Genomic DNA, 16,324 nt, shown 5'->3' with positions numbered 1-16,324 from the left:
GATCTAAACTTGTTTATATGAAACTCAAACATGCTAATTTTGTGTCTTCTTTGTATTGAGCTCACGAGTCGTGTCATATCTTTCCACCCTAATGATCATTTTCTTGGGCCAAAAGCATCTCAACGACTTATCTCATGTCGGGTCTTGCATCTTTTCCTTCGTTTGCACATTGAAGAGCAACCCCAATTAGAGTTTGCATCTTTCATATGTCATATTTGCCTTTTAAGCTTGGCTCTATGATCTCTTCAAGCCAGGACTTAGTAAAAGCCACCCTATTCTTCTTTTCCCTCACCCACAAAACAAGCCCTTTGTGCTGTGTCTGCTGTCCACTGTCTATGTCATGAACACCCTTTGCTGCATCTTTTCTGGTCACCATCTCCAACACAACAATCCCGTAGCTATAAACATCTACTTTGGAGGTGATGGGCACATTAAATACCCACTCCGGAGCCATGTATTTACAGGTTCCTCTCATCCTCGAGAAACTCGGATTGTTGGGTTCTCCTCTGCTTTGTAATAAGGACAGGCCAAAATCTGCAACCTTTGGTTCATAATTAGAGTCTAGGAATATGTTTTCAAGTTTTACATTGCAGCGTAAAACACACTCCAAGCACTCTTCATGCAAATAAGATAGGCCTTTTGCAGTGGCCAAAGCAATTTCAATCCTTTTCTTCCAGTCAAGTGAATTGGAAGTGAGGTTGTCTGCCAATAAAACGTGCTCCATGTACTCGGTTACCGAAAGCAGCTGCTTTCCCTCAAGTTTATGTGGTTAAGCCTACCAATGATGTTCACTTCTGCTAGAAATACTTCTTCTCCTTGGTTGGCTTCGTAGAGTTGCTTGATTGTTGCAATTCAATTTTCCGCCAACACCCCTTTGTACACAATCCCTCCTCCACCTCTTCCAATCTCCTCAGTCAAATCCTTTGTGGACTTCTTGAGCTCCGAATATGTAAATTTTCTGAATCCAGTGATGGCAAGAAGATAGCCTTGCTTGTCTACACTAGAACTTTTGGGGGTTCTAATGAAGAGACACCACACCAAAAAGATACCCACAATTTCTAGTCCTCCTAATCCACATACAAACCAGAGCATGAATTTCACCCTCCCATTTTCTCGATTTTTAAAGTATACTCTTTCCCGTAGCAGGGGATGTTCAATTGAACAATTTAAACTTATTTATTCTGCAAGATTGGCGTTTGAGAGGAGATTTGAGAGAATTGTTTTTGGCACTCTGAGATAGAAGCTTCCATCAATAGAAGGCAAATGATGTCCATTCATCAATAGAATCTTGGGGTAACAACTTGAATCTATATCTTCCCTGGAAAAGGAGTATTGGAATGCTCTGCACTCCAGCAATTCCAAGCATAATGTCTTCCATTCAGTAAGTGTATAATTGTGGAAGCTACCATAATCTAAACCATAGAAATCAAGATGGGATTGCTGCCAAAAATCAAACTCGTTCTTTCCAAAAGAGAGATCAAATTCGGGTTTACACCCTTGAGACCAATCGGTATGATCTATCATCTTATATCCTTGAAGAAACGAGCACTTTCTACCAATGTCAGGAACAAAGCTGCATATATTGTTAGCTCCACAAACACCATGAATAATACAAGGTACCTGCCAGGCCATCCATGAAACAACCCACATCTCTCGCTCCTAGTCCCAACTATACAATTGAAGATTACCATTGTAATCAAGGGTCAATCTTTTTTGGAATGAGAAATTAATATTTTAATGTTTGATAAATGAATAGTAATCTTTCATCTTTAGCTAACCATTGTAGTAAAAGTTTAAATTATTTTAGATTTATCTAATTCAATGTGAAGAGTTTTTGAGTCAAATTATGTAAAATTTGGCCAAACATCTCATTTGGCCATGAGGATGCTCTCATAAAGAAGGTAGAGGACGTTACCATTATCGAAAGAAGCTTGTAGAAGCCAGAGGAATAGCTTGGTCTGGCTTCTCGAGGAGACAAGCTTTGTATCTCTAGTTAAGAATTGCTGGGGATGCAAGGTATCTCACAAACTTTCACCTCCCAAAGTTCGTAGAACAAGATTACCAGTGTCAAAAAGATGTAATTCTAAAGACGAGATAGAAACGGTGTTTGTCTCCCAGACGATGAACTTACCAGCATCGGTTAAGATAAGATTACCAGTTCTGAGCAAGGCGAGCTTCGATTTCCTTCCATTAACCGGTTGGTCTCAGTTGACCATTCAGACAACGGTGCATTCTTGACTCCTTGAGGTACGGGAGGTGAACCATATGGCAAAGCAATAAGCATTGTCACCAACGGGGTAAAATTCCACGAAGAACACTACATTTGGCGAAGTCAAAACTATTGAAATCAACCCAAGTGTGAAATGGGTTTGGGTTTGCAGCCACCAACTCCATGCTCACCCACCACCACCCACCATTGTTAGGCCACCCACTCTCTCCCAAGTCAAAAGAAGCTGCAAATGGTGGGCTGCTCTTTCCTACAAATAGGAGAGAGCTCAAATGCAAAGAAGGCAGTGGGTGAAGAGAGAAAGAGGGACGTGAGAGAGAGAAATAGAATTTTGTAGAGTGTTTTGTAAATTTTGTACAAATTCTATAAAAGAGGCTCCAGTCGACGTAAGCAATTTGCTGAACCACTTTAAAATTGTCTTGTGTGATTTTTGGATAGGCTGGAGGCACAACAATTGGTATCAGAGCTCTGGTTCGAGCTGTCCGAAAATTTAAGTTACTCAAAATCAATTTTTGACAACTCCAGGGTGTTCCTCGCGTCAAGACGAATCCGTTGCCACAAATGGAATCGAAAATGGAGGTCGGAGGAGCCCACATGCGCCCCTAGAAGATCAGCGCGTGCATCTGCTGCAATTCACGTGCCCCCACGCGCATCGGACGAGGAAGACGACTGAGCCCCACGCGCTCCAGAGGTTGAAGATGCGTGACGGACACGTGCCCCACGCGCCCCCACGCACCCTACAGAGGTTCAGCGCGTGTACTACACGCTCCTCACTCTCCACCACGTGCACACAGTGTTGTAGCGCATGTATTCCACGTGCCCACTCGCCGCCCACTCGCACTGTGCAGCGCGTGCGTCCCACGCGCCAGACAGATCAGAATCATCCATTTTTTAGATCCATTTTCGGCTTGATCTAAGCCATTCGGAGTCCGATTTCAGCAATCAAATAGTGCTTTCCTACTATTTGGATTGTTCTGGACTTATACGTACAGTTAGAATTTTGAAATTTTGAGTCTAAATTTTTTAAATTCAAATGGAAGGATCTGGAAGAGACAGGAGCTCTGAACATGCCAGTAGCTCAGGACGTCGGTCCACTGTGTCAAATGCCAAGTTTGAAGTTGAGAAATTCGATGGAACAAACAACTTCGGCATGTGGCAGTGTGAAGTCATGGACGTTTTGATCCAACAAGAGTTGGATATTGCGTTGGGGGGAAAGCCAGATGATATGACTGATCAGGGTTGGAAGAAGCTTAATACTCAAGATTGTAGTACAATCCGATTATGCCTTACCAAAGAACAAAAGTATTTTGTCATGAGAGAGACAGATGCTAGGGTACTTTGGCAGAAATTGGAGGATAAGTTCATGAAGAAGAGCATTGAGAGCCGTTTGTACTTGAAGAAGAAGCTCTTCAGATTCCAATTTCATGAAGGTATTTCAATGTCTGAACATTTGAATAATTATAATCAAATTCTTGCTGATTTGTTAAACTTGGATTCTTGCTTATTTGTTAAACTTGGATGTTAAAATCGAAGATGAAGAGAAGGCTTTACTACTGTTAAATTCCTTGCATGATACATATGAGTATTTAATTACTACTCTATTGTATGGGAATGAAAAGATTAGTTTTGAAGATGTATCTAGCTCTTTAATTAGCAATGAGTACTGGAGAAAAGATAAACAGGTACAACAAGATACATCAAGTGAAGCGCTAACAGCAAGGGGGAGACCACAGTCAAGGTATCCCGGAAGGAGGAAAGGTTTTCATTCAAAAACTCGGGCCACATCACGTGGTTCATCAGTCGGCAGAAAACTCGCCAGAGACGAGTGTTCCTTTTGTCACAACAAAGGACACTGGATGAAGGATTGTCCCAACCGGAAGGGACAACAGCAGAATCAACCCACCACAGCCAATTAAAGAGCTGATTTGCCTTGGCAAGTTCATCATCCATTTGTCATTCCGATGAATGGATTATGGATTCCGGATGTACCTATCATATGTGTCCCAATCGGGACTGGTTTACTGGCTTCACAAAAATTGATAGTGGAGCAGTACTCATGGACAATGATAGTGCCTGTAAGACTCAAGGAATAGGTAGCATTCGGTTAAAGCTGCACGATGGCAGCGTCAAGACTCTGACAGAAGTTCGGTACGTTCTGGACTTGCGGAAGAATCTCATCTCACTGGGATCTTTGAATTCAAAGGGATTCAGAATCGCTATTGAAGACGGAACTCTCAAAGTACTAATGGAAGTTCAGGTGACAATGAAGGGCTTGAGGCGAGGAAACTTGTACTTTTTGCAGGGAAGTACTGTTGATGGGAGAGCTTCCACAGGCTATGAGAAGCTAGATGAGACTGATGCCGACCCCACCAGTATTTGGCATATGCGTATAAGACACGCAGGAGAAAAAGCTTTGCAAACACTGGTGAAGCAAGACTTACTCAAAGGTGCAAAGACAAGTAAACTGTCTTTTTGTGAGCACTATGTATTGGGGAAGCAGAGGCGGATCAAGTTTGGAACCGCAGTACACAATACACAGGGAATACTTGACTATGTGCATTCCGATGTTTGGGGACCTACCCAAAATGCATCTTTGGGAGGTAAACATTAGTTTGTAACTTTTGTTGATGATTATTCTCGTCGTGTGTGGGTGTATACGATGAAGAATAAAGATGAAGTGCTGAAAATCTTCCTTGATTGGAAGAAAATGGTTGAGACTCAGACTGGCAGGAAGATCAAGCGGCTCAGATCTGATAATGGAGGTGAGTAGACTTCAGACCCCTTCATGGAAGTATGCCGGAGAGAGGGAATTGTCAGACACTTCACGGTACGAGGTACACCGCAACAGAACGGTGTGGCAGAACGAATGAATCGTACTTTACTAGAGAAAGTGCGATGTATGTTGCTGGATGCTGGATTCTGGATTCAGTAAACAATTTTGGGCTGAAGCTGTGACATATGCCTACCACCTCATCAACCGACTAGCCGCATCTGCCAATGACGGGAAGACACCCACTGAAATGTGGAGAGGTACACATGCTACTGATTATGACTCTTTACACATTTTCGAATGTCCCGCTTACTATCATGCTAAAGAAAGTAAGTTTGATCCTAGAACCAAGAAAGCAAAATTCTTGGGCTTTAGTACTGGTGTAAAAGGGTATAGACTCGGTGTATAGAGTCCAAAAAGGTAATCATCAATAGAGATGTTACATTCAACGAATCTGAGATGCTTAAGTCACATAAGCATAAAGATTCCAGTGAAGGCAACAGTGATGGCAAAACATCAGATGATTCACAGAGTGTGAAGTTTATTTTAAAGAAGTTGGGAAAGTATGGACAAGATGAGGTTGATAATCCAGTCACAATACCTCCAAGTCAACCCGAGTCAATAGTAACCAACAGACCGAGACGAGAGAAATGTGTACCAACACGTTATGCAGACTATGTGACATATGCATTACCAGCTGAAGGGGGTGAAATCTCAACCACTTACAGAGAAGTCATACAGTCTAGTGAACAAGTTGAATGGACAAAGGCGATGAATGAAGAGATGTAGTCTCTTCACCAGAACCAGACTTGGGAGCTTCTGCCGCTTCCAAAAGGAAAGAAGACAATTGGTTGTAAGTGGATCTTCAATCAGAAAGATGATCAAGCTGCTAAAAATGGAGTGTGATACAAAGCTAGGTTGGTAGCCAAGGGCTACGCTCAGACAGAAGGAATTGACTACAGTGAAGTATTCTCTCCTGTTGTGAAGCATTCATCCATTCGGATATTGCTAGCTTTAGTTGCACAATATGATCTTGAGTTAGCACAGCTTGATGTAAAGACAGCTTTCTTACATGGTGATCTGGAAGAGGAGATTTATCTGTCTCAACCAGAAGGATTCAAAGAAGCTGGCAAAGAGAATTGGGTATGCAGTCTGAAGAAGTCTCTCTATGGCTTGAAGCAGTCACCTCGGCAATGGTAAAAGCGTTTCGACCGCTTTATGTTGGATCTGAAATACACTCATTGCCAATACGATCATTGTGTATATTTCAGAAAACTTACAAATGGATCTTTCATTTATTTGCTTTTATATGTAGATGATATGTTAATTGCATGTAAAAGCAAGGGGGAGATAGATCGTTTAAAAACTCAGTTAAGTAATGAGTTTGAAATGAAAGATCTGGGAGAAGCACGAATAATACTAAGGATGGAGATCAGCAGAGATAGGGTGAAAGGTACAGTTCACCTTACTCAGAAACAGTATCTGAAGAGAATACTGCAACGATTCAACATCGACTCGAAGACGAAGCCGGTGAGTACTCCTATGGCCCCATATTTCAAGCTCAGTGCATTATAGTCTCCTAAAACCGATGAAGAGCGGGACTACATAAGGAATGTCCCATATACAAGTGTTGTTGGAAGCTTAATGTATGCCTGTGTACACAACCTGATATATCCCAGGCCGTTAGCTTAGTTAGTCTCTATATGCATAATCCTGGAAAAGATCATTGGCATGCGGCTAAGTGGATTCTACGGTATATTTCAAAGACCGTAGATGTTGGTTTGAGGTTCGAGAAGAGTGAAGATAGTCTAGTAATTGGATATGTTGACTCAGACTATGCAGGTGATCTTGACAAACGCCGATCGACAACTGGTTATATGTTAACTATGGCTGGAGGACCAGTTAGTTGGCGATCAACTTTGCAGTCAACAATTGCACTATCATCAACTGAGGCTGAATACATGGCTGTAACAGAAGCCGTGAAAGAAGCTATTTGGTTACAGGGATTGGTAACAGATTTGGGATTTAAACAGCAAGAGGTTACCGTTTACTGTGATAGTCAGAGTGCAATTCATTTGACCAAGAATCAAGTATATCAATCTCGAACAAAACATATAGATGTTCGATTTCACTTTGTACGTGAAATATTAGAGGAAGATGACATCAAACTTCAGAAGATTGGCATTGAAGATAATCTAGCAGATATGTTGACGAAGGTCGTCACAGGAATCAAGTTCCAACACTGTTTGGACTTGATCAGTATTGAACACTACTGAGCACCCTTGGGTGCATTGGAGCGCATTCAACAACGGAAGTCTCTCATGTCAAAGAATGGGGTGCATTCATTTGAAGAATGAATCAGTTTGTAAGCATCCCGGTATGGCACACTTGGGTGGAGGGGGTGATTGTTGAAATCAACCCAAGTGTGAAATGGGTTTGGGTTTGCAGCCACCAACTCCATGCTCACCCACCACCACCCACCATTGTTAGGCCACCCACTCTCTCCCAAGTTAGAAGAAGCTGCAAATGGTGGGCTGCTCTTTCCTATAAATAGGAGAGAGCTCAGATGCAAAGAAGGCAGTGGGTGAAGAGAGAAAGAGGGACGTGAGAGAGAGAAATAGAATTTTGTAGAGTGTTTTGTAAATCTCGTACAAATTCTATAAAAAAGACTCCAGTGGACGTAAGCAATTTGCTGAACCACTTTAAAATTGTTTTGTGTGATTTTTGGACAAGCCGGAGGCACAACAAAAACATCTTCTGGTTCTTGCTGGAGAGAGGCAAACCATAGCTCAAAGTGCGATTTGTGGATGTTTCTAGAGCAAACAATGCCAATAAGAGGATGAACAAGATTAGAGTGCCCATGAACTTAAGCTCAACAGGAGAGGCGGCGTAGGAAAGATACGCAGAGAAGCATGCAGAAGCGATAATGGCCTTTACCCTTCACTTCTTGCTCTTTTTGTGCTTTAAGTCGCATTTGGGTGGCCAAGCAATTCAATGCCCTGCCGAAGTTGGCAAAGCAATTAAAGGGACGCAAATCCACACGTTACCGGTGTAATTGGTTCAGTTGGATGCGGTCTGATTTTATACTTATTTTAGAATCCATTTCATAATTCAATTTTAAAAATTTAATAATCAACCAATTCATCACGAAAATTAAAATTTTCAACCTTTTTTTTTTTTTAATTTCGGTCTGATTCGATTCATTTTTCTCCCTTTACTAATATCTAATTTATTTATATACTAGAGTTATATTGTAGTATAGGTCTAATTACATGTTATGATACTAGTGTCTAACGTATTTCTTATTTGATTATGTATGGTAATCATGCTATGATATTTATATATATTAAACTATTAGCCAATTTATACTATAGTATAAGTACAATGTTTAATTTAGTATATGTTTCGTCGTGTTTGGTACACCCTTTGGCCATTTCGTTCATCCGATCCAGGTCTTCGGTCAATCTAGGTTTCCTGTCAAATGAGAGGGGTGGCTCTACAGTGGCTTAGGGGACCTCCAATGCCAAAGTCAATAATAGTATATTGAGAGAATAAGTACTTTATGAAAAGTGCTTGGAAGAAAATAGTGATTTCGTCAAAACAGATGAATCCGAATTGAATCTAAAGGAATCGATCCCATATCTCGTAGTTCAAGTGTTCTTTTATACCTGGCCCCTGCTTAGTCAAGGGGATCACACTCTGTCTCCTGGGGAAGAGAGAAGCCTCTCTCGAAGTTTCCACCGTCAAGCTGCATTTAATGCGGTGTAGACTTTTCATGTCAATCCACATTAAATGCGGCGTAGGCTTCTGGTGTCAACCATTAACGCAGCGTAGGTCTCTAGCAGAATTGCAGGGTGTCGCCGCTCCTCTTTGAGTGCCTTCTTTCCTAGATCATAGTTTTCCGTGCCCTTCTACGATGTCTCATCTCAATGGTGATGATTACACCTAATCCACACGGGTTTGCGGCTTGTCCCAAGCTGCTCAGGGCCCCTCTAGACGTGATCCAACACACCCAAGGCCAGTAAAAGTGCTAGGCCTGACCTGTACCATGGACTTTAGGCCCAGACAAAAAATACCTCCAACAATATATATAAATTCTAGACTTTTTATATAAGTATATATGATCAAATATGTAAAAATATATTTATCAAAAAGAATATACATATTATAATTTATTATATAAAAATATATTTATCCTTCATATATATATATATATATAATATTAATGATTAATATTAATTTTCTCTTTTTTTCATGGAATATTAATTTTATCTTATATCAAAAATATATAAGATAAAATATTAATAATATAAAAAATATTTTATATATTATATAAAATTAAAAATATCTATCTTCTGTTTCGGTTCCGTCCAAACCAACTTTTAAAACATGAAAATTAGGATCGATCATGATTATATTCAATTTCCATTCTTGAGAATCTAAACCAAACCGAACCAATTAATTACAAACCGGACCAAACCATTTGTTCAACGAGTTTTCGGGTTGGTTTTCTACACTCACTGTAGGCGTTCGAATCTGGTTGCTATATTTAAGAAAAGTAGTTCTTCTCTTTCGGCTCACACACGACGACTTGGCTTCAACATAGACCATAAAACTGATAAGAACGCGGTTGGTGATGGTGTTGGAAGGCTTGTGCCTTGTTAGCAGCAAGAGGCCGGACGAGCGTCTGACATGAAAAGTGAAAACTCTATAGGTTAAAACAGAGGAAGTAGTTGAGAGACTTCAAGAGTTTTCCCATCTCAATGGTTTTAATGCTTTCATACATACTCAAAATTAGATCATGAAATGGGATAAAGTCAGACTTGGAACATAAAGACTTCATTGATACGTCCCCACTCCTTTCCAATAGCATCCCATAGAAGTTTACGCAGCCGAGGTGTGCTTTTAGGACTAATGTTTAACTGAAAGAAAATAAAATTTTGCATAATTGTCTTTCATACGCAAAGTTATTGAAATAACTGAGTTCAAGGGAGTTTTTATTTCTTGCCTTCTTACCAAACAGTTATGGCACCAAAAGAGTTTTTATGGCTAATTTCTCAACTTTGTTATTATTATCATTATGAAAAGATAAAATCTATTTACAGCCCCTATAGTTCAAAAATTACATTGCCACAAGGAATTGAAAATGCAACATTATCACAACAATTCAACAAAGTTTACAAAAATGCCCCAATTAACAATTTCATGAAAACATTTGGGAAGATTGCAATAATCACTCTCAAGGAATCAAAGAGCTCATTTATTTTCTTAAAAAAGAGTATTGCACATCATTATTTTATTAATGAACTCTAAGCAAGGATATCATTGCTACATACAACAACAGCAGAAAATCAATCTTCTTTTTGGGTCTAATTTTCTTTTTTACTTTTTTTCTTTTTTTTTTCCTTTTTTTTTTTTTTTTTCTGAGTAGCAGAAAATCAATCGAGTCTTTCTTCATGTATGCCACACCTGCCATCACTGGTGATCATTTTCTTGGGCTAAAAGCATCTCAACTACTTGTCTCATGCTGGGTCTTGCATCTTTTTCTTCCTCCACACATTGCAAAGCAACCCCAATCAGAGTTTTCATCTGTCCTATGTCGTATTTACCTTTCAACCTTGGGTCTATGATCTCTTCAAGCCAGGACTTAGTTGAAGCCACCCTATTCTTCTTTTCCCTCACCCACGACACAAGCCTTTTGTGTTGTGGCTCCCCTCCACTGTCTATGACCTGGACACCCTTTGCTGCATCCTTTCCTGTCACCATCTCCAACACAACAATCCCGTAGCTATAAACATCTACTTTCGAGGTGATGGGCAGATTGAATACCCACTCCGGAGCCATATATCCCCGGGTTCCTCTCATCCTCGAGAAACTTGATTTGTCGTTTTCTCCTCTGCTTTGTAGTTTGGACAGCCCAAAATCTGCCACCTTTGGTTGATAATTAGAGTCTAGGAATATGTTTTCAGGTTTTACATCGCAGTGTAAAACCCACTCCAAACACTCATCATGCAAATAAGACAGTCCTTTTGCAGTGCCCAAAGCGATTTCAAACATTCTCTTCCAATCAAGTGAATTAGAAGAGAGGTTGTCTGCCAATGAACCATGCTCCATGTACTCAGACACCAAAAGCCTGTGCTTTCCCTCGGCACAATAACCCCACATTTCTATCAAGTTCATGTGGTTAAGCTTACCAATAATGCTCACTTCTGCTAGAAATACATCTTCTCCTTGGTTAGCTTCGTAGAGTTGCTTGATTGCCGCAACCCGATTGTCTGCCAACACCCCTTTGTACACAATCCCTCCTGCACCTCTTCCTATCTCCTCAGTGAAACCCTTTGTAGCCTTCTTGAGCTCCAAATATGTAAATTTTCTGAATCCAGTGATGGCAAGAAGATAGCCTTGCTTGTCTGCACTAGAACTTTTGGGGGTTCTAATGAAGTGACACCACACCAAAAAGATACCCACAATTTCTAGTCCTCCTAATGCACATACAAACCAGAGCATGAATTTCACGGTCCCGTTTACCTGGTTGTTTAAGTATACTCTTTCCAGTAGCAAGGGACCTTCACTTGAACAATTTAAACCGATTTCTTTTACAAGATTGGCGTTCGAGGGGTGATTATTTTCCGGCACTCTCAGATAGAAGCTTCCTTCAAAATCAGGCGATCGAAATCCATTCATCAATTGAATCTTGGCGTAACATTTTGAAAAACCACGAGTCGTCTCAAAGGTGTATGTGATTGCCTTGCACTCGGCCGATTCCAAGCATAACTTCTTGCATCTATCGAGTGTATAATTATCAGGGTTGTTATTATAATCATAACCATAGAAATCAAGATGGGATAGCTGCAAAAAACCATCGTTTTCCCCGAAAGAGAGATCCAATTCGGGTTCACACCCATGAGACCAATCGGTATGATTTATCATCTTATACCCTGGAAGGCACGAGCAATTTCTGCCAACACCAAGAACATAGCTGCATATACTGTTAGCTCCACAAACACCATGAATAGTACAAGGAACCTGAAAGACCTGCCACGAAACAACCCACTTCTCGCCCTCCTCGTCCAAACTGTACAATCGAAGATTACCATCGTAATCAAGTGTCAATCTTCTGTGGAGCAATTGCCCATAGTCGGCTGACGAAAACGTAAATTTATCGGAAGAACTAAAGTAGCCTAAGGAATCGAGAAATGCCGTTCTACTGCTGTTGAACGCGAACCTTCCGGTTTGCGCCCTCGAAAACCATGGTGGAGGCCAGTAGCTACTGGAAAACTTAGCCCCATCATAAAAAAGGCAGAGGATGTTATCAATATCGAAAAGAAGCTTGTAGGAGCCAGAGGAATAGTTGGTCTGGCTTCTCGAGGAGACAAGCTGTGTCTTTCTAGTTAGTAATTGCAGGGGAAGCAAGGTATCTGTGGGAAAGTGGAAGCTTTCCCACAAACTTTCACCTTCCAAAGTTCGTAGAACAAGATTACCAGCATCGTTAAGAACTAATTCTAAAGACGACATAGAAATAGTGTTTGTCTCCCAGACGGTAAACTTACCGGCGTCGGTTAAGATAAGATTACCAGTTCTGAGCAGGGAGAGCTTCGATTTCCTTCCGTTAACCGGTTGGTCTCGGTTGGCCATCCAGACAACCGTGCGGTCCTGACTCGTTGAGGGTCGGGAGGCGAACCATATTGCAAAGCAATAAGCATTGTCACCGACGGAGTAAAATCCAGCGGAGAACACTCCATTCGGCGAAGTCAAAACATCTTCCGGGTTCTCGCTGGAGAGAGACAAACCTTCGCTCTTTGTGGATGTTGCCAGAGCTAAAAATGCCGAGAAGAGCTTGAACAAGATCAGTGGGCCCATGAACTTCATGGAATGAAAGCTAGAAGGAGAGGCCGAGTAGGAAAGATACGCAGAGACCGTCCAGAAGGTCATGGTCTGGTTTTGTGCTTTGGACTTGGTTCTAAGGTAGTGGTAATTTAATATTATTTATTATTTTATTATTATTTTTAACTATTTTATATTATTATTTATTACTATTTAATAATTTATCATTACTTTTTTTTTTTTATTATCTATAAAATGTCTTTAATCTAATTCATCTCACCAACCAAGCGTAACCTTTTATTATTTAAAAAATAATAATAATAACTGAATTCATTCATAGATGAAAAGTATTTGAAATAAAATGTCTATTCCAGAGAAACTTCTTAAACAGATACTACAAATTACATCATCTCAAAATCCATAATTAGAAATAAAGTCTGGATAAGAATGCCTCCATTGGCTTGTATCCTGTATCCATTTCGCATGTTGAGGTAGAAGGTGTGCCGCTTCATTCCATTGTCTTCCGACAACAACATTGTGAAATAAATGCTAAACTTCTGTTGTCAAAGGTCCATGCGACGTGAAATTTCTGCTTTGAGAACTAATGGCTTCAACAATTGTCAAAGATTCCCCTTCCAGCTGTAACTTTCTGAATCCCATATGTAGAATCATCTGTAATCCTCTTAATGCTGCTAAAGCTTCGATCTCATCCACTGAATAATCCCCAACTTCCTTCCTATTTGAAGCAAATAAAACAGCCCATTTTTCATCTTTAAGGATTATCCCGACTCCCGTATTACCCATCTCCCCAAAAAGCGCTCTATCAAAATTCATTTTTATATAGTCTACTCGTAGTGGTTGCCATGATAACACCTTCTCTTTTCTCACAACTACTGCAGCCTGCTTTATAAACTTAAAGGTAGCTACATACTCAATACAATGATCAACACGTACTTCAATGGAGCCATTAGTTGTTTTAAATAATCTTTGGTTTCTAAACTTCCACACATCCCAAGCAATTGTAATAAATAAAGAAACCAAAGACAGATCATTTTCCACAAGGGTCCACACTAATCCCGTCAAAGCATGTTGCAATAGAGAAAAAGGAAAATAATTGTCTACAACGAGATTGTCAAATCGAAGTTACCTTTAAGCATAATGACAAAGAATGAAGCTGGTCCTCTACTTCAGCATTATAAATACCACATAAACTTTCTGTCAAAACACCCATCTTCATCAGATTTTGCCTTGTGTGTAAACAATTTTTACTAGCCCTCCATGCAAAATTTTTTACTTTTAGAGGAAGACCCAATTGCAACAATTTTTTATTTTTTATTTTTTTTCAGAACTTGGAATCCCTTCCAAAGGCCAAACACTCCATGTGATTTAGTTGTGAATAAAAACCCAAATAGAAAAAATTTAAAATTTAAAATTTAAAACCTTATATAATATAAAAATTTAATAATATAAAAAATATTTATATTTTATATAAAAATTAAAAATTTATATTCTAATCCGTTCGGTCTCATCCCCTTTTTAAAACATGAAAATTACGATAGATTAGTATTAGTTTTGATTTCAATTTTTGAGAATCAAAACTAATTAAGCCCCACTGATTATAAATCGAACCAAACCATTATTAGTTCGACCAATTTTTCGATTTGTATTCTCCACACACTCGTTGAGTCGTAGGCATTCGAATCTATTTGCTAAATTTAAGAAGAAAAATAATAGTATAATTATTAAATATATCCACCAAATATTTTCAGTCATATTTTTATGTTTTATATTTTTATATTTTTTTAATACTTAAAAATATTTAAAAAATACTTTTAAAAAATCATTTATATTGTGTACACATTTTTAATATACACATATGATAGGACATTTAATTTAGTACGGTTTGGATGTTTAGATTTTTTATCTCAAACATAAAATTCTCATCTCATCATTACAACTTTCTTAAATCATTATATAAAATATAATAAACAATTTAACTTTTTCTTAATTTTTTCAAATTCTAATATAATAATAATATTAAAATATAATATTTTAATATTTAATCTTAAAATTCAAAATTATCATCTGAGAAATCTCAATGGCCAAGCAGAACTAAATGGCCCACACACACGACGACTTGACTTCAAGATAGACAATAAAACTGATAAGAACACGGTTTGTGGACACGAACACTTGAATAGTAATTTACTAATTAATTATATTTAGAAGTGTGTAAATATAATTAATTAATTAATTAGTTCTCCCCTCGATTACGAACAGGAAGAAACCATCAGTCAACATGATTCCCGATTTGTTTTCACTCCACCCTCTCGTCGAGTCGTAGGCGTACGTTCCATTCTGGCTGCTATATGTAATTAGGAGAAGTAGTTCTCTATAAAAAATGACCCACGGAGATGTAGTTCTCTATAAAAAAATGACCCACACACGATGACTTTGCTTGAATAAAAACTGACTTAAAGATATAAATACATGCATCTGCAATAAGTTGTGTTGATCCGATCTAACTGACAAATAGCATAATTTTTTAAATTATTAGGGAAAAAAAAAAAAAAAGTAGAATACATTTAGGTAAAGCTGTTAGTTTCTGTACAACAAAACTTCAATCAAATCGGTCCCGATAACTCCCTCCTTGCTATAAAGGCAGTGTAGTCAAGAGGATATGAACCACTAGTAGTTTTGGTGCAAACAATAATGCTGAGAAAGCAATAACTCGCACGTGCTTAGAGGCACATGTCCATTGGCTGAGTTGAACTGGTCCATATCTTTCACGAAGGTTTTTATTGTTTTTGAAAAATTCTATTCATCATTTTCATATAATATATTATATAGATTTTTTCACCTACTAAATATGTGGAATATGGATAAAAGATAGAAGAATTCAATTAATTTAGAAATAATAAAATAAAATAAAAAAAATTAGTTTAAGAATTTAATTAATTACTTTTTTTAATCAGAGTGTACAAAATTTACCTACTTTAAAACTGTATATAACATTATTCAAATAATCAAAAAAACTATCAATCATACTATTAATGATAGTATCGGGAGGTTTGTTAACAGCTAGAGGACCAGCGTCTGACATGAAAAGTGTAGAACTCTATAGGAGAAAACAAATGAAGTCTAGACTTGGAATTTAAAGACTTTCATACACTCCCACTCCTTTCAAACAGCGTCCCATAGAAGTTTATGCTAAAAATTTTCGTCAATTTCTCTTTTTTTCATGTGATTCGAAAAAAAGAATAGATCTTATAAAAAACGCAAATTTAGAAAATCAAAAGGAATGGCGTTTAAATTTAAGCTTAATAATGAGAGGATGGAAGGAACCATTGCATGAAAAAATATTTTCTTTTAACCTTGAGATTTCTATATAATATAATTTTAAATCTTGCATAATTGTCTTTCACACGCAAAGTTATCGAAATAATTGACTTCAAGGAAATTTCTATATATTTCTTGCCTTCTTACCAAACAGGCATGGCACC

The 16,324-nt window shown here is 38.5% G+C and overlaps 2 protein-coding genes across 2 annotated transcripts; both read right to left on the bottom strand.

Annotated features, from left to right (window-relative positions):
- Positions 1–202: 202 nt before the first annotated feature.
- On the bottom strand, positions 203–724 carry LOC122298740 (G-type lectin S-receptor-like serine/threonine-protein kinase At1g34300). The gene has a single exon (XM_043108602.1). It carries the CDS (start codon positions 722–724, stop codon positions 203–205), a length of 522 nt encoding a protein of 173 aa, XP_042964536.1.
- Positions 725–10,227: 9,503 nt separating this feature from the next.
- LOC122298429 (putative receptor protein kinase ZmPK1) lies at positions 10,228–12,937 on the bottom strand. The gene has a single exon (XM_043108160.1). The coding sequence runs from the start codon at positions 12,927–12,929 to the stop codon at positions 10,473–10,475; it is 2,457 nt and encodes an 818-aa protein (XP_042964094.1). The 5' UTR covers positions 12,930–12,937; the 3' UTR covers positions 10,228–10,472.
- Between the last annotated feature and the right edge of the window lie 3,387 nt (positions 12,938–16,324).

This window comes from Carya illinoinensis, chromosome 16, assembly GCF_018687715.1.
Source record: "Carya illinoinensis cultivar Pawnee chromosome 16, C.illinoinensisPawnee_v1, whole genome shotgun sequence".
NCBI lineage: Eukaryota > Viridiplantae > Streptophyta > Magnoliopsida > Fagales > Juglandaceae > Carya > Carya illinoinensis.
This window is presented reverse-complemented; position numbering and strand designations above follow the sequence as displayed.

What these genes read in the sequence shown, in the direction of transcription:
- LOC122298740 (XM_043108602.1), bottom strand. Translation starts at nt 724, where the DNA reads ATGGAGCACGTTTTATTGGCAGACAACCTCACTTCCAATTCACTTGAC.
- LOC122298429 (XM_043108160.1), bottom strand. Translation starts at nt 12,929, where the DNA reads ATGACCTTCTGGACGGTCTCTGCGTATCTTTCCTACTCGGCCTCTCCT.